The 17,282-nt window shown below is 66.6% G+C and overlaps 2 protein-coding genes and 1 long non-coding RNA gene across 21 annotated transcripts in view; 2 read left to right on the top strand and 1 right to left on the bottom strand.

The window, feature by feature from the left end:
• Positions 1–4,138, top strand: part of MCF2L (MCF.2 cell line derived transforming sequence like) — a 127,038-nt gene extending 122,900 nt beyond the window's left edge. For 11 of the 14 annotated variants that reach the window (XM_059144751.1, XM_059144741.1, XM_059144749.1 and 8 more), the window contains 4 exons: positions 977–1,095; positions 2,080–2,192; positions 2,293–2,396; positions 2,508–4,138. In XM_059144751.1, the coding sequence (XP_059000734.1) occupies positions 977–1,095; positions 2,080–2,192; positions 2,293–2,396; positions 2,508–2,593 (422 nt within the window). In that variant the 3' untranslated portion in view covers positions 2,594–4,138. Of the gene's footprint in view, positions 1–976; positions 1,096–2,079; positions 2,197–2,292; positions 2,397–2,507 lie in introns of those variants that run through there. The other 3 variants (XR_009347119.1, XM_059144739.1, XM_059144745.1) reach the window with 3 other exon arrangements.
• LOC131814081 (uncharacterized) lies at positions 4,024–6,502 on the bottom strand. Of its 2 annotated transcripts, none has more exons than XR_009347120.1 (2): positions 6,332–6,502; positions 4,024–4,504 (listed from the first exon to the last, which is right to left on the bottom strand). It is a non-coding gene; the product is annotated as an uncharacterized LOC131814081 (long non-coding RNA). The 2 variants fall into 2 exon arrangements; XR_009347121.1 differs by lacking the exon at positions 6,332–6,502 and adding an exon at positions 4,994–5,924.
• Positions 6,503–6,693: 191 nt separating this feature from the next.
• F7 (coagulation factor VII) lies at positions 6,694–16,748 on the top strand. Of its 5 annotated transcripts, none has more exons than XM_059144753.1 (8): positions 6,694–6,802; positions 8,875–9,035; positions 11,071–11,095; positions 11,166–11,279; positions 12,837–12,977; positions 13,600–13,778; positions 15,497–15,620; positions 16,101–16,748. In XM_059144753.1, the coding sequence occupies exons 1-8, from the start codon at positions 6,733–6,735 to the stop codon at positions 16,694–16,696; spliced, it is 1,410 nt and encodes a 469-aa protein (XP_059000736.1). In that variant the 5' UTR covers positions 6,694–6,732; the 3' UTR covers positions 16,697–16,748. The 5 variants fall into 5 exon arrangements, with proteins under 5 accessions (XP_059000736.1, XP_059000737.1, XP_059000738.1 ...); XM_059144754.1 differs by having other exon boundaries at positions 6,695–6,802; positions 13,669–13,778; XM_059144755.1 differs by lacking the exons at positions 8,875–9,035; positions 11,071–11,095 and having other exon boundaries at positions 6,701–6,802.
• Positions 16,749–17,282: the final 534 nt, after the last annotated feature.

The following is a 17,282-nucleotide window of genomic DNA, read 5'->3' as shown; positions in this document are numbered from 1 at the left end:
AGGGGGGTGAGCCCTTGTCCTCAGGGAAAGCACACTTCCTGCCAGGCCACCTGGGATCTGGAACTGGCACGCCAAGCCCACAGCCAGCGAGCTATCTTCCCTCCCGGACCCGCTGGCCTCCTGCCCCTGTGCCACCGACCCAGGCGGTGTCCGTGGTCCTCAGGCCCCAGGAGGGGCTCCCGCCTGCCACGTTACTGTGTTCAGAACCGGAAGCTGTCGTCTCGTCTCCCCCCAACTTGCTCACTTTCTCCCTGACATTTCCTGCACATGGGACATGCGGGTGTCGGTCTCTGGGGCTGCACGGCGGGGCAAACCCTGCTGAGGGGTACGTGCGCGTATCAGGAAGACCCTGGGGAGCTCTGCCCCCATGTGCTGGCCCAGCCACGTTCTGTGGCCAGAGCTCCTGCCAGGGGCCAGGAAAGGCACCCCAGCCTCGCAGAGGCGTGACTCGGGTCTGTGTGCGGCGCCTGCTGGCCGGTCCAGAGAGAGTCACGGCACCTGACCTCATGCAGGGCCTGCGCTGCGCCCTCTGCGGCTGGTCGGGAGCGGGCCTTCAGGCCGTCTGACGGGTGTCGCAGGCTCCGGGTCGAACTGCCAACTCCTTCCCTTTGTTGGCGCTCGCTCCAGCATGGATGGATTGTGGCATCTCAGCTGGTGGCCCTTCGGGCTGTGTGCCCCAGGGCCACAGGCAGGAGCATCACGGCAGAGCCTGGGATCACCTCCCCGAGGGGCTGGGCTCGTCGCTTCCCCTGGGCTGGCCGGGCAACGGAAGCAGGTGCTCTGGGCCCTGTCTCCCCGGACAAGGACAACTGAGGCACGCGTGTCAGCATCATTCCGGAGTCCGCCGTGTGGCCAGCTCCTGGGGAGGGAGCAGACCCCTCCGGGTGCATGGGATGGGGTCGCGGGAACTATGCAGACCCCCTTCAGGCAGGCTTGTGTTGGAAGGTGGCCCTCACTGGAGTCTGCTCTCCCTCAGGTTGGACCAAAACCTCTCAGCCCTCGGAAGCCCCTGAGGACGACGGCTGGTCCAGTGCTGAAGAGCTGATTAATTCCTCAGACGCAGAGGAGGAAGGCAGAGTGGGGCCCAGGAAGCTGGTAATCTTGGGGCCCCTGGGCCGTCGGCCCAGCCCCAGGGACCCAGGTGGGAAAACCCCAGAGCATGACCACGTGCCGTGGCTCCCGTGGCTGCTGGGTGGGGGGACTCCTGGCCGCCAGGGCTCGCTGTGGCTACGTGCCCACCCTCGTCCTGCACCACCAGACCCGCGGCAGACGGGCTTCCCCAGAACGCAAACAGCACACACACCTGATCTGCTCGCCAGAGAAGGGGAATACCCTTGGGAGCGTCTGCAACGCTGCGCACACGGCTCTCCCGTGCTTTTCAGAGAACTCAGCTGACCAAGGGCGGATCCTGGTTCTCCACAGGCCCTTTCTTTCCCACGAGTGGCAAGGGGAAGCCATTTACATGTGAATTATCAGAGTCAGGGTCACACCGACAGACAGTACACGCTTAGCACTGCCCTGGGCCACGCCCCAGGGCTCCACACAGCAGAGCTTTGTCCACGTGAACGGGTTGAGTGTACACTGGGTTCCAGGCCATCTGGACACCAAACACATAGCAGAGGACAAATACACAAGTGTCCACTCTCACAGGGAGGCAAAGAAAAAGGTGGTAAAATACAGGGCATGTTAGGTGGGCATGGCTGCCTTTCACGTGGGAGCCAAGGAAGAGGGAACGGCACATGCAAATGTCCTGGGGCTGAGGGATGCCTCTGGAGTGTTTGAGGCCGGCTGGAGTAGGTGGTGCTGCCGTGAGGTGAGACCACCAGGTGTGAGTCAGGGGCACTTTGGAGGTTAGTTGGGTTTTTAACATGGTCGCAGTGAGAGACTTGACATATCCTATGACCAGCTCTTCCCCATTTAAGGTGACAGTTCCATCAGAAGCCCCACAAACAGCAGGGCCCTCGTGAAATGCTCGTGTTCCTTCTCCTGTTGGGCGCTGGACGCCCACCTAGGCCCCTGCCTGCTCAGTGTGGGGGCTGCAGACTGTGCTGTTTGACCTGCTGTGTCCTCTGACCCCAGGTTCCAGGAAAGTACACGGTCGTGCTGGGCGACGAAAAGGGAAGCCCTGACGCGTTTGCCGTGAGAAGTGGGGACGTGGTGGAGGTGGTACAGGAGGGTGACGAGGGCCTTTGGTAAGATGCCTGCAAGGGGCAGGGAGGGGTCCGGCCCAAGACCCCCCAGGGCAGGTGGGGGGCACACAGCTGGAGCCCTGACCGGCCCACGCCTTCTCAGGTATGTCAGGAACCTGACCTCCAGCAAGGAAAGCTGGGTGCCGGCCAGCAGCCTGGCCTCGCTCCTCTGCACATCCGGCTCAGCTCAGTGCCTGAGCAGCTCAGGTAAGACCCCTGCCCCGTGCGGGTCACTCCCCGAGCCCGCGGGGTTCCGCAGCCGTACGCGGGAGCGTGCAGGTTCAAAGCCGCAGCCGTTCTCGCCTGGTTTTCCCGCAGAGTCCAGTGCGGGGTCCACCCTGCTGAGTGCCTCTTCCAGCTGCGGCGAGAGCTGTGGGGCCCCCCTCTCAGAGCTCCAGGGGTAGCGCCGGGCCGTGCAGGACAGCAGCCTGCGAGCCTCTAAGTTTTCCTTTGCTTGGGCTTGCTTAGTTTGGTGAGGGGACGGTGCTCTAAGACCCTGGGGAATGAGGATCCTGCCAAGACCCCACCGAGGAGCCGCCCGCTGCCCATGGAGCTCCGAGGTGCAGATGCAGGGGCTGCAGAGAGAAGGTTCTGGAAGTCTGCCCTCCAGCCTCCACACCGGGACCAGCCCCGCAGACGGTGCAGAAGCCAGGTGCATGGGAAGACCAAAGTGCACCGAGCTTTCCGGGAAAACCAGGACGGACGGAGGGCGCCAGGCCGTTGCCAGGAGCCGGTCCTGGCCGCTCAGTGTGTCCCGGCATTGCTGGTCCGGTGCCTCCAGCAGGAGCAAATGTGTGGTGGGAGAGGCGAGTGCACTGACCCAGCAGCGTGGTGGGGTGACTGTTTTGTCTTTTACAAGTTTTTTTTAAAGCAGGGATTAAGTCCATGGCCATTTTTTGTGGTACTCTGGCCACTAATCTTTACCAGGAATCACTGTGTTTACATGAAATGACAATTTGATACTGTATTTGATATAAAAGTATTTTCTGTTACCGGGGTTTACAGAACAGCACGTTGTTTGTACTGCTGGGAGATCTGGGGCTCTCAGGGGGACCGGAGCCCCCCAAACCCACCTGGGAACAGGCCCCTGGTAAAATCCAGCAGTGTTTCTACAAACAGCAGTAGAAACCACGGAGACATCCTTATCTGTGTAAGTTAATTTTCAAAAGAAAATTTAAACTCTAAGTTAAAATATTTAGCTTCTTTTCTACCAAAAAGAAAGGGGGGGGGGGGACTTGATTTTTTTAACTAGCTTCACAGAATTGGAATTTTTTATTGTTTTTAAAGAATCAGCGAAGTGTGGTTTTGCTGGGTACTGTGTGAAGCAGTCCCCACACGGGCCTCGGGGAAACCGCGAGCCTCTGCAGGCCTCCGTGGCCACCTCCCGCGCTCAGTCAACCCCCTGAACTCGGAAACGCAAGGAGTCCGTTACTGAAGCCCAGGCAGGACCCGAAAGAAAACACTTCTGTTTTACCTTTTTGTTTCAGAAACAAATTCTGTTCTTTGGAAACACAGTCTGTATGTGCTGGGGGCGGATAGTTTTCTGTGTGCATGTGTGTACGTAGGGGTCCCGGGTCAGGGACGCGCTGGAAACTGTCCCGCACAACCCTCCCTGAGCCCCGCACCCGCCGCCCGTGAGGCCCCTGGTGGCCGACCTCCATGTGTCTCCGTGGCCTTCCTTGGCGTCTAGGCGTGGGACGGGCCGTGTCTGATGGTTTCCTCCGTGGGCTGCTCAGCCGGAGCCCCCCCCCCACCCCGGCCACCTCGGCGGCATCACCACGCTGGGGTCCTCTCTTCGTTAAGGCACTTTAAAACCTCCTGTTCCCGTCACTGCTTCTTGTTTCGTTCCAGGTCTTTTTTTTTTTTTTTTTTTTCTGCTGATGTAAGTGAAATTTAAAACTCAGAGTTCTTTACTGTATGGAGTTTGAATAAATACCAGCCCCTCTCGCTGTCTGCCTTCGTCTGTAAAAGCTCAGAACTCCGCCCGCCCCACACGCGCATCGCGCTCACACTGGTCCACGCAGCACCGCGAGCTCCCACGGGAAACGTGGCCGCCCGTGAGTGCGACCCAGACGGTGACCCACACGCTGCATTTTGTCAAGAAATGACGGAAATAGCACGCATACTGTGTTGACCGAGTAAAGGTAACAGAGGACATGGGAAATCACCGCTTTGGAACGAGAGTCCAAGTGGTGACTTCTGAGCCAGGCAGGGTCCGGGTGGGGGGTGGGGGAAGGGAGGCGTGACCCACAGCAGGGAGCACGGAGGCCAGGCCACGCTGCGCTCACCCACACACCAGATCTCGCTACGCCAACCTGTTCGGAGGGACCAAATCAGATGCAATGGGTCATTGCTAAGAGACGCGGTACAACCCAATCACTCAAGGGTTAGGAGCAGAGACCAGAGCAGAGATGTCGCAAGCACTGACCCCCCCGGGAGCCCCTCCTCAGACCCACGGGCCAGGTGCCAGTCTAAGACCCACCCCTGTGCTGTTGTGGGCCTGTCTCAGACAGCGGACCGTGTGGCCATGAGCGAAGGGTGCAGGCGGGGTCCTGCTCCCTGAGCCCAGCCCTCTGGTGCCAGACAGCACACGGGGCTGCGCGGACAGCCTCCTCCAGCTAGCGGCCCCGTTTTGCCTCGCTCGCCGCGTGGGCCTGGGGTAGAACGGCCATTTGCCTGCACTCGACTGTCTTTCATGGACCGAAGGCCACCCCCCGCTGCCCTCTGCTGTCCCGAACTCCCCTGAGGACCCACACCAGCCATGGGCCTGAGGGCTCCAGTGTGTGTCCCAAATCCACACGGACCTCTGCTGCCTGGCAGGTGCTGTCCGTGAAAACCTGTTCCCCACGGCTTTGGGCAGTCGGAGAAGGAGCGTCCCTTTGCTGCCCCTCCCGGCCGGTCGGCCCGAGTCCACAGCCAGACGCTGCTCACGCTGCTCCAAGAACAGCCCCAGGCCCCGAGCTGCTCGAGGCACACGGGCACCAGAGTGAGAGAGCTCCCTGTGTTTGTACCCGCCCGGCAGCCCCGAGCGCAGCCTCTCCCGCAAGCAGAACCGTCACAGCCGTAACTGGCTAGATGGGTGACCCCACGCAGGCCCCGATCCAAGGATGGATGGCGTCTCTGTAAGGAGAGGGGGGTGGACGCACAACCAGGAGACCCTGTGCGGACCGAGGCTGGGGCTGGAGTGCGATGTCTGCAGGCTCCCCAGAGCCCCCGGCTGGAAGGGGCAGGTCCCCCGCTGAGCCTGCAGAGAACCAGGCCCTGCCGCAAACCCCTTGCTCCAGGACCTGTGGCCTCCAGAGCTGTCAGAGGACAGATTCCCGGTGTGGGAGTCCCAGTGACCCCCAGCCAGGCCCCCAGGAGTCCGGGAAGGCCCTAGCTCGGTCTACGGCAGGCAGCTTCTGGGCCCGAGGGAGCGTGCCTGGGGCACTCCACCCACCTCGGCCTGCGGCCTCTGAGACCCGGGTCACAGCTGCTGTTCATGCAGCAGCCCAGGACCCAGCCCAGGACCCACAGCCCCTCCACTTCCCAGAGGACATAGCAGCCCAATTTGGTAACGCAGACGTAGGAAGGAACCCGTTCTCGTGCTGGGTGGAAATGGAGTCGGGACACCCAGGAGTCTCACTTGAGAGTGGCTGCTGCGTCTGGGGCCCCCGGGGGACCCCGCCCCCAAGAAGGCCCCGCTCCGGTGCCTGCCGAAAGGGCCCGGTCCCTCCTCCACCAAGAACAAATTCCCAAGCAAAAAAAAAAAAAAAAAAAAAAAAAAAATTCCCAAGCAGCTGCTGAAAGTCACAGCCAGAAACCTGTCGTCCCTGGGGAACTTCCCCTCAGGAGTTCGAGCTGGGGCCCCGTGGCAAAGAGCAGGGCCGTGCGCTCCCACCCAGAGATGAGCCCTGCTGGCGCCCGGCGTCTGCCATTTTGCCGAGGACGGGGCCCACGCCGCTGGAGGCCGGGTGGCCGTGTCAGTCTTAGGGTAACCGACAGTGCCGGGGGCCCAGGACGGCCCCACTCGGCAAGGGAAGCCTGACATCCGGGAAAAGCCGCCCCTTCTGCCAACCCTGGATGGAGGGTCACTCGGCGGGTGGCCTGGGCCCAGGATGGCGGGAGCCCCCCCTCCTGCTCCACAAGGCTCTGCGGCTCACCCGGGAAGCGGGGCCCCCCGGCTGAGAGCCCTGCGTCGGTGTCCGCGGCAGCCCTCCTGGCAATACGGACGTCCACACCCAGATCTCTGCTCTCCCCGGAGCTACTACCGCGGCGCGGCTTTCCACGTGCTGAGTCTGGCTGCCGTGCTAAGTGCCGGGGCTTCAGGGCTCCCAAGAGCATTTAGGTGCACGTGGTCGACACACGTCCACCACCGCTGTCTCCGCGTGGGGGCCCCCTCTTTGCAGACACGGCTGCGCCGAGGGACCTGGCACCGCCCCGCCCCTGCGCTTGGGAGGCCGGTCCTCCCTCCCCCACCCGCTGCGGAGCTCAGAGGTCAGGACTTTGCCCGCCCCCCCACTCCTGGAATGTCCACAGACTGCGTGACCCCACAGGTCTCAGCATGGTTTCCCAGGCGGGCGAGCTGGCCCTCCTCTGCCTTCTCCTGGGCCTGCAGGGCTCCCTGGCCACAGGTATGTCGGGGTGGAGGGGCCCCTGCAAGCCATGTGAAGGGCTGTCGGGCCGCTGGCCTCTGCGTCCCCCTGCTGCTCCCGGGGCTCCCATGGGATCTGCACCCGGGAGCCTGGCTCAGGGGTGCCAGGTGGGATGCCCCCTCCCGCTCTGCTCTCCTGCTCTTCGGTCAGCTGGTGCCAGGGATGGGGTGGGGACACAGCCGTGACCACAGTCACCCTCCCGCCACCACGGCACGAAGGGGCTGAACACGGAGACAGAGGATCCCACGGAGGCTTGCCAGGACGGCTGGTGGCTGAGGTGGTGACACGGGCAGCCACTGTCCCATGCCAGCCGCTAGCCCGGGTGGGACAGAGCCAGCCCGATTCCTGCGGGCACCCGAGGGACAGCACGACGGCGGCAGGGAGGGCAGGGCTGTCTCGTCCTTCCTCGGGGCGGGAAGACCGTGCTGGCCAGGGCCGTCCCCTCGCTGCCCGGCTTTCGCGGATTCCCCACGGTTGTCAGACTTGCCTCTGGTTCTGGAGGCCTGTCTGGGCACATCCGCTGTCCTCCGCGGGTCGCGCGGGGCTGATCCCGCTCTGGGCACCTCCAGCCGGTGGGAACCCCGACCCCACGAGGTCTTGAGTTCCCGTCAACGCATCCTCCCAGACCAGGCTCCCCAGGAACACACAAGCGCAGAGCGAGGTCGTCGTCCTGAGAGACGCGGCCCCTCAGCCTGCACCGGGAGCTGCCCCGGCCCCCCTGCCCGTCCCCTCCCAGGACCCCGATGGGACGCACAGGGCCCTTCCTTCCGGAAGCCAAGTCTGTGGGTCTTCCGGCCGCACTCACCGCCCCTCTGGGACTCGGTTTCCCTCTGGCTCAGCCCTGGCTTTGCTCCCCCACAGCCCAGCCTGGGGGTGCCGGCATGTCCGGGAGGGTTCCGGGGGTGTCCCAGCCTCGGCCTCGGGGTCTGCCCGGTTGTGGCCAGTGTCCGCGTCCCCACCACCGGGTCCTCAGGACGACATGGTCTGCATGTCCGCCAAGGTGTCATGAGGAAATCTCAGCTGCACACGAGGCGCCGAGGGGCCTTCGCGAGCCCTGAGCCCACCCGCCCGGGCCCCCTAGGAAAATGGGGGGCAGCTACCTGCGAGCAGCTCGCGGGGCCCCCGGAGGAGGCTGGCAGGAGGCCGCAGCTGAGCCCCGGAGCGTCCACGCCGCACGCGCTCGTGAGCCAGGGTCCCCGCGCAGGGCGGCGCGGTCCGGCTCTGGCGACCGGCGGACACTCCCGAGACCACGCGGACGGAAGCGCAGGCGGCGGGGCCGGGCGGGGGCGGCTGTGCCCGCGGGTCCCCTGGCCGGCAAGGAGGTGGCCCTAGAGGCCGGGGCTCGGGCGCACGCGCAGCGTCCGGCGGTTGGAGGGGCCGAAGCGGGGGCGCGGCCCCCGACGGCCCGACTTCGCTCGCGGGGCCGTCGGGGGCCGTCGGGGTCAGCGGGCCTCCCACCACCAAGGAAGGCCACGAGCCGGCGCCGCTCCCGAGCAGCCGCCCCGGGCGGCCTTTGCTTCCGGTGGCCGCGGCCCCTCCGTGGAAGGCGAGGGACGGGCCTGCGGGGGGGCTGGGGTCACGCGGCGCGGGGTGGACGCGCGGGAGCTCGGGGCCGCCGGGGAGGGGCCGGGCGCGGGCTGAGCGGGTCTCCGGAGACGCCCGTCGCCGCGGCCGCTGCCCCCGCGCCCCCTCCGTCCCGCACGACCCCGCCGGCGTCCCCGCACTCGCCGCCCGCCCCCACGGGCCCCCGCGCCGCCGCGCCCCGCACGGTGTCAGCTGACGAGCGACGGACCCCGCAGCCCGCGGCGCCTCGGCACGTTCCCGCCTCACGCGAGTCGGCGGGTCCGCGCTCGGCCTCGTCTCGGGAGCGCGGCGCGGGGACGCGGGGACGCGGCGGGCAGTCGCGGGAGCGAGCGCGGGGCGGGAGCGAGCGCGGGGAGCGGCGGGGGGGGGGGCGGGGCTGGGGGCGCGGCGCCCGACGCTCGTGCCCGGCAGCCGGAGTCGGGGGCGCGCGGCGCGGCGGCTCCCGCGCTCACGGCCCCGCGGGCCAGTGTTCCTCAGGCCGAGGGCGGCCCACGGCGTCCTGCACAGGCCGAGGCGCGCCAACGCGTTCCTGGAGGAGCTGCGGCCCGGCTCGCTGGAGAGGGAGTGCCGCGAGGAGCGCTGCTCGCTGGAGGAGGCCCGCGAGATCTTCCGGGACGCGCGGCGCGCCGTGAGTGCCCCGCCCCGGCCGCGCGTCCCCGCGGACCCCCAGGCGACCCCCCGCCCCGGCCGCGCGCGCCCCGCGGACCCCCAGGCGACCCCCCGCCCCGGCCGCGCGCGCCCCCGCGGACCCCCAGGCGACCCCCCGCCCCGGCCGCGCGCGCCCCCGCGGACCCCCAGGCGCCCCGCCCCGGCCGCGCGCGCCCCCGCGGACCCCCAGGCGACCCCCCGCCCCGGCCGCGCGCGCCCCGCGGACCCCCAGGCGACCCCCCCGCCCCGGCCGCGCGCGCCCCCGCGGACCCCCAGGCGATCCCCCGCCCCGGCCGCGCGCGCCCCGCGGACCCCCAGGCGACCCCCCCGCCCCGGCCGCGCGCGCCCCGCGGACCCCCCAGGCGCCCCCCGCCCTGGCCGCGCGAGCCCGGCCCCGCATCACACAACGCAGGGCGGCAGGCTCGCTCCGTGCGCCCCTCGCCTCCCGGGGTGGCCCCGACGCCCACGCGGTCCTCCCCCGCCGCCGCCTCAGGGCACAGCTATGCGGAGACCGGGTGTGCGGGCGCCTCCACACGCGCGCGCCGCCCTCCCGTTCCCTCAGCTCCTCAGCTAGTGCGGAGACACGCTCGGGACACTCACCTCACGCTCGCGGGACACATCGCCCGCGCCCGGGGCACTCCCGTCGCTCGCACGCACGCGTCTACACTCGCTCGCACGCACGCGTCCACACTCGCTCGCACTCATGTGTCTACACTCACGCTCGCATGCACGCGTCTACACTCACGCTCGCACGCACGCGTCTACACTCACGCTCGCACGCACGCGTCTGCACTCACGCTCGCACGCACGCGTCTACACTGGCTCGTACGCACGCGTCTACACTCACGTTCGCACGCATGCGTCTGCACTCACGCTTGCACGCACGCGTCTACACACACGCTCGCACACACGCGTCTACACTCACGCTCACTCAGGCGTCTACACTCACTCACACGCACGCTCACACGCACGCGTCTACACTTGCTCGCACGCACGCGTCTACACTCACGCTCACTCAGGCGTCTACACTCACTCACACGCACGCTCACACGCACGCGTCTACACTCGCTCGCACGCACGCGTCTACACTCACGCTCGCACTCACGCGTCTACACTCACGCTCGCACGCACGCGTCTACATTCACGCTCGCACGCACTTGTCTACATTCACGCTCGCACGCACGCGTCTACACTCGCTCGTACGCACGCGTCTACACTCGCTCGCACGCACGCGTCTACACTCGCTCGCACTCATGTGTCTACACTCACGCTCGCACGCACGCATCTACACTCACGCTCGCACGCACGCGTCTGCACTCACGCTCGCACGCACGCGTCTACACTCGCTCGTACGCACGCGTCTACACTCACGTTCGCACGCATGCGTCTGCACTCACGCTTGCACGCACGCGTCTACACACACGCTCGCACACACGCGTCTACACTCACGCTCGGACGCACGCGTCTACCTCCTGCTGAGGCGACACAGAACGATGCGGTCTGCCGTGCACTCCCAGCCAGTGAGGCTACCGGGGCCCCAGGAGGCCCCCGGAGGACGGTCCCTCTGCACCTGTGCGCTGCTGGGCTTCTGCCGCACTCGTCCGTGTGACCCTGACACACGGCCCGTGGGTGTCCGGTCGCTTGGCCCGGAGATTCCTCGGGAACCGGTCACGGAGCCTTTGCACGCGGCGGCCGTTCCTGCCCCCGCCCTCGGCACCCGAGGAGGACACGGCGGCTCAGAGCACACGTCCTGCCCCGTGGTCCCGTCTCGGAGGTGGCAGAGCGGGGACAGGCGCTCAGAAGTAGGAAAGGAAAACGTGAGGCCTCCGTGGCCGCAGCGATCAGGGGAGGAGGGCACAGGGTTAGGAACGACTTGGCTCCCCTGGAAACCTCCCCTCGTCCCCAAAGGAAAGGCCTCCAGAGCCCCGCGCGGTCCCGCCCAGCCCGGCGCGTCCCGTGGGCCGTACAGGTTCGGGCCGGCGGGCGCCTCACGCCGCGGCCTCCTTGCTCCCCAGGAGCAGTTCTGGCTTTCTTACACCGGTGAGTCGCCGCGCGGCCCGTGGCCCCCGCCAGCCCCTCCTCAGCACACCAACACCGAGGCCCTCCACAGACGGGGACCAGTGCGCCTCGAACCCGTGCCGGAACGGAGGCTCCTGCGAAGACCAGCTCCAGTCCTACATCTGCTTCTGCCCCGACAGCTTCCAGGGCCGCAACTGTGAGACAAGTGAGGAGCCCCAGAGTTTGCAGGCCGGCGCGCGCGGCCCGGTCCCTGCTGGCGGGAGAGCCTCGGGGTCACCCGGCCGCTTCCGGGGACCCCACACCGCCTGCGCTCCCAGCACCCCAGAGGCGGACCTGCCGGGAGAGCGCAGGGGGTGCGCAGGGTGGGCTCCGCCGCGGGCCGCTTCCGCGCGAGCTGGGAACCCACATCCGCCCTTGCTGCTGTGGCGGAAGTGTGAGGTGGTTTTCGCCTTTCGAGCACCCGAGCAGAGGTCGGCGGTACCTCAGGCCGGCCTGTCTCAGGATCCCCGGTTGGCCGAGAGGGCGCGTAGACGTGGCTCTAGGCTGACCGACTCGAAATTACAGCTTGTGACAGTGCGAGGGTACAAAATAAAGTCAGCAGGGGGGCAGGTCTGGGCTTCCCACGGTCCTCGCCCAGCGGGGTCTCGTGGACATCCTTTCGTTCTCCAAGAACAACAGGTGACGAGACTTAGGGAATGTCACCACCACCCCCAGGAACCGCACTGAGCCTCTGCATCTAGAGACTGGATTCGGCTCGGTCCTGGAGACGTGGCTGACCTTAGTCTCAAGCCCCTCCAGAGGTGGAGGGGACACCATGTGGCCCAAGACCCCACCATGAGTCACATTGTTAGACCACCCAGTGTGGCCCGAGGCCCCCAGGGAAGCTACATTCTTATCAGGCAGATTAAATTAAAAATATCCAAATTAACCAGCCAGGGTGTGGAGGTCGCCTCCGGGGAGCTCTTTGGGTGAATTTAATCCTTGATCACACAAACATACGTTGCTACACACACAGCCCTTCTCCTGGGCCTCATCCACCTAATGCTCTAAGCAAACCAGAGGCCAGTTATCGGGCTAGAAAACCTCCATGTCTCTGCCCGGCCTTTTGTGCTCAGGATCCCCTCTGTGAGTCCCCCGGGACCGTGAGGGTCAGGGTCCCTAGCGTAGGTCCCTCAGGACCATGAGGCTCAGGAGCCCTCGTGTGACTCCCCTGGGATGATGATGTTTAGGAGCCCTGGTGTGAACTCACTTCCCGGCCCGGCCTTCCTGCTGGGGTCCTGGACAGACACCGTGAGCGACCTGTGTCGCCTGCACTATAGCACTGCCCTTCAGAGTCAGAAGGAATGTTCCTCATCCCCATCTGTCTGCGCCAGTGGTCAGCCCCGGCCAGCTCACAGGAGCAGCAGGGCCCGGCTGTCAAACCATCTCCTCCGCGGGGCCTCTTGCCAGCAGGTCTCCCCTCTCAGTGGACACTTTCACTCTCCCCAAGAGACTTGCTTTCCCTGGGTCATCCTCGGTTCCCACCAGGGGCTAGGGGGTGCGGCCCAGAGACCCCACGGGTCAGTCCTCCGAGCCGGCTGATTAAGCTGCTCAGACGCAGGACCACGCCCAGCCCTGGGTCACCCCTTGGATGAAAGCGCAGGGCCAGCAGGTCCCTGGCTGTCTCTGCCGCATCGGCGAAGCACCACGGCCAGTGCTGAATGAGGGCTGGCTTCCCCCGACCCGCTGAGGTCCCACTCAGTGTGTCCCCTTCCGTCCTCAGACAAGAAGGACCTGCTGGTCTGCGTGAACGAGAACGGAGGCTGTGAGCAGTACTGCAGTGACCGTGCCGAGGGCGGGCGCTCCTGCCGCTGCCACGAGGGGTACACGCTCCAAGACGACGGGGTGTCCTGCGCGCCCACAGGTAATGGGTCCTCAGGGGCCAGCTGCAGGGCTGTGTCCTGCTCGTTCCCGAGGAGCAGCCCCTGTTCCTGCACGGCCACAGCCGTCTGGTGAGAGACGTACCTTCTACATCACCTGGGGAGCTGGCTGCAGCAGCCATGGGCAGGACAGAGCCCGGGCGCAGCTCCCTGGAGGGCCCAGGCCGCCTGCCTGTTTGCGGGGGGAGTAGCGGGAGGCTCCACCTGCCCCGTCACGGGCCCGGCTCCCAGCTCCACCACGGCTCGGTCCAGCATCCGGGTCTTCCTGAAGGCAAGCACTGTGAGGGAACCGGTCTCAAACTAAGTTCCAGGAGCGGGGGCACCAGAGGCCTGTCTGTCCAGAGCAAGGTGGACCCCAGCCAGGCTAGAGCCTAAAGTTGGGCCACTGCGCTAAACCGTCCCTCCTCCGGCCCCGGGACCTTACTGGGGAGATGGAAAGCTCTGAGCGTGCCCCAAACGGCAGTGCCACCGGGCAAGGGCCGGTCAGCCTCCTCCGTCAGGAAGGCAGCCTGTCATTCCCCTGGGGAGTGAGCAGAGCCCAGCTTGCAGAGGGAGGGACCTCCGTTCCCGCAGGAGCTCCCGCAAGGGTGGCCCTTCCCCGGGCAGCCCCGGAGCCCAGCCCTCACCAGCTCATCATCAGGCATGAAGCCCCGGCCGACGTCTTGCTTCCTGCAGTGGAGTACCCGTGTGGGAAGATCCCTGTCCTGGAGAAGAGAAACGGCAGCAACGCCCAAGGCCGCATCGTGGGTGGCAGGGTGTGCCCCAAAGGGGAGTGTCCTTGGCAGGTGAGACTCTGAGGCCCTTCACGGGACAGCAGGCGATCAGCCGCTGGACCCCTGCTGGGGCAGGGCACTTGCCCCTCGTTCTGAAGCCCACACCTACCCACTCCCCTCTGTCCGTCCGGATGTCAGCTCAGCTCTGGCTCGGGGCTGCTGGCCTCACTGGTCTCCACAGACGAGGGAACCGAGGCCTCCGGGACAGATGCTAAAGCGGGGGTTGAACGCAGCCCAAGCCCCACCCCCACCGGCTTTGGAAGCCGGGATTCTCGAGTGCGCCCTGCCGTCCAGCAGGCATGCGCGCCAATGGCCAGGAGCCTGGGGCCGCCTGTGGGCCTGCTTCCTGCTGGAGATACAGAGCCGCCGGCCCCCAGGCTCCCTGGGCCCAAATCCCCACCTCGCAAGGGCGGGATGTACCCACTCAGGGGTCTGAGTCTCACCCCGGGGTCCTCAGGACCCTCCATGTGGGGACAGCGACATAAACTGTCCCAGAGTGTTCGACGTGTGGGAACCTCGTCAGGCCCACCGGTGGCACCAAGGCGGGTTTGGAGCAGCCAGTGCCCGGCTCTGCTGCAGCCCCAGGAGCTCAGGGCCCGCCCCCGCCCCATCCCACCTCCCAGGGGTGGGCCGGCAGCCTGCGTGGGGCCAGGGCCCTCTCCTCAGCCGGGCAGAGTCCCGTGTTTGGTGTTCAGAGGGACACTGTGAGCGGGACACACCCGGACGGGCCAGACGGGTTCCACGGAGTCGGCGGTGTCTCTGGGAGGCAGGGCAGGCCCAAGAGGGTGGGTTTCTGTGTTCCGGTCCGAGAGACCCAGGGACGGCCGTCCTGGGGCTGAAGCCAGCACGTGCTCCCACCCGGGACCCCTCAGTACCATTCACCCCCTCCCCCAGGAGAGACGGCCGCCTCCCCCATGTTACTGGGGGGAAACTGAGGCCCATTGAGACTCAGGCCCAGGGGCAGTTGGAACAGCCGCCCCAGACCCCGCTGTCCCGGGGGCAGCACAGAGCCGCGGTCGGCCTGGCTGGCTGTTTTCAGGTGCCGGCATCCTGCCTTCAGCGGGCAGGGCTGTGCCACCGATCCACAGCCCACTGTTGTCCCCCGGCTCAGGAGACGGTTCTCTGAGGGGCCCAGCAGCTGCTGGCTCAAGGGAGGAGGGGGCAGGTCCTGGCAACCTCGGTCCTGCCGTCCACACTTGGGACATTAGGCCTCCGGCGCGCTGGGCCCACGTCTGGCCTCTTTCCTCCTGGCGGCCGCCTCACCAGAGCACACAGCGGCCTGCCTCGCCCACAGCCAGGCCTCCCTCTGGCCCTCCTGCTCGTCCCCGTCCACAGGCCGGCCAGCCAGAGACTGGCTCCTTCCGTCGCCGTGGAAAAGCCCGCACAGGGAAGGTGTCTGTCCGCTCGTCGCTCAGGGACACTCCTTGCTTCCGGGACAAAGGACAGGAAGCACTTACGGGGAGCTACCTGCACGCCGAGCACCTGGCTCGGTCAGCTTGCGGCCTTTTTTCCCGCGTGCCCGGGAGCGCGACCCTGGGCCGGCCTCTGTGGACCGGGGTGCCAGGTCCAGCTTGGGGGGTGATACTGGGCAGGCTGGGGCACCAGCCGCCGCGTCCCATGGTCAGGCTCTCCTGAGGTGTCCACGAGCTCTCTGTGGCTGCCACTCGCTGGGCAGGCGGGTCCCCGGGGAAGCGTGATGGAGACATGACCTCTGTGTGGTGCCCGTCCAGGCTATCCTGATGGTGGATGGGGTGCTGCTATGCGGGGGAACCCTGCTCGACGCTGCCTGGGTGGTCTCCGCCGCGCACTGCTTCGAAACCCGGAAGAACTGGAGAAACCTGACGGTGGTCTTGGGTAGGTTCGGTGCCCCCCAACCCAACCCAACACACACACACCTGGAGAGGAATGTGTGACTGGGACCGGCTTCCACAGCCAGACCAGACCAGCGTGTCTGGGCAGACTGCAGGGCCCTGGGTCCCACTGCAACCACGGTGCCGCAGCCTCTGTCCCACTCATGTCAAGTCCCGGATGGCATGGTCGAGTCCCATCTCGCTTGGGCCAAGAGTCCCCAAGGTCACTTGGGCCACAGCAGGTGCCTTCCGCCCAGTGGGCATAGGACACTGAGAAGGGTCTGGAGACACAGAGGCCATCGGGCGCCCCTCCTCACCCGCCAGCAGCGGTCTGGCCCCGCAGCCCCGCCTCCTGCGCCCTCAGCAGCCCAGAATCACCCCGTTCACACCCCGACCAGAGCCTGCGGGTGGCCATCGGGGGCAGCCGCTCCCGCTGGCCAGGGCTGGACGCAGGGCAGGCATGAGCGCAGCTGGTCCCCCGCAGGGGAGCATGACCTCCGCGAGCAAGAGGGCGAGGAGCAGGTGCGGCGCGTGGCCCGGGTCTTCATCCCCGACAAGTTCGTCCCCGGCAAGACAAACCACGACATTGCTCTGCTGCAGCTGAACAGGCCCGTGACTTTCACAGACCACGTGGTGCCCCTATGTCTGCCCGAGAAGAGCTTCTCCGAGAGGACACTGGCCTCCGTCCGCTTCTCGACCGTCAGCGGCTGGGGCCAGCTGCTGCACAGGGGCGCCACGGCCGTGCAGCTCATGGCCATCGACGTGCCCCGCGTGATGACCCAGGACTGCCAGGAGCAGTCGCGCCAGTGGGAGGGCTTGCCCGCTGTCACCGAGAACATGTTCTGCGCTGGCTACCTGGACGGGAGCAAGGACGCCTGCCAGGGGGACAGCGGGGGCCCGCACGCCACCAAGTTCCAGGGCACCTGGTACCTGACGGGCATTGTCAGCTGGGGGGAGGGCTGTGCGGCCGAGGGCCACTTCGGGGTGTACACCAGGGTGTCCCGGTACATCGAGTGGCTGCACAGGCTCATGAACACCAACACAACCCTGCGAGGCCTTCTCCGGGCCCCGCTGCCCTAGCCCCGGCCCAGCGCCCCCCGGGAATAAAGCTGTTGCCTGCCTCTCCCTCGAATCCAGAAACACCCCTGCACTTCCTGGGGGGGAGTGGGGGAGACGGGGGCGGGGGGACGGCCGCGCTGCTTCTGGAGGGCCTCGCGCGCCTGGCGGCCCTTGCGGTGCACATGTCAGTGTGGGTTGCTGCCCGGGGGCCGCCGTTTACCGTCCGGGCCTTTCTCTTGGACGACGTGTCCGCTCTGTCATGTTCTGGAAGCACGTTCACTTCGGTGGCTAGCCTTCCGGATCTTTCTGTACACGTAGCTTCTGTCATATGATGGTAATGGCGCAGCCCTGTGCGCACATTGGGGCTGCCCGCCCTCCATGGTGTGCCCGCGCGCACCCCGCCGAGACCCTGGCGCTTGTCCCAGAGCCGGTCTTGCTCTCCGGCTCACAGCGCCCTGGCGATGATCCTTCCTCCGTGGAGGCTGGTTTTCGAATCCAAGAGGACCCTGAGCGTTCCCCAAACCCCACAGGACTGGGTGTTCTGCTCCCGACGAGGCCGATGACAGTCCTCCGAGAGAGGCCCAGGGAGCACCAGGTCCTCGGTCCC

This window comes from Mustela lutreola, chromosome 13 (genome assembly GCF_030435805.1).
Source record: "Mustela lutreola isolate mMusLut2 chromosome 13, mMusLut2.pri, whole genome shotgun sequence".
Taxonomy (NCBI): domain Eukaryota; kingdom Metazoa; phylum Chordata; class Mammalia; order Carnivora; family Mustelidae; genus Mustela; species Mustela lutreola.
This window is presented reverse-complemented; position numbering and strand designations above follow the sequence as displayed.

Coding starts and splice junctions, on each gene's coding strand:
- F7 (XM_059144753.1), top strand. CDS start 6,733: ATGGTTTCCCAGGCGGGCGAGCTGGCCCTCCTCTGCCTTCTCCTGGGC. Junction 6,803..8,874: donor GCAGGGCTCCCTGGCCACAG/GTATGTCGGGGT, acceptor CCCGCGGGCCAG/TGTTCCTCAGGCCGAGGGCG. Junction 9,036..11,070: donor TCCGGGACGCGCGGCGCGCC/GTGAGTGCCCCG, acceptor CTTGCTCCCCAG/GAGCAGTTCTGGCTTTCTTA.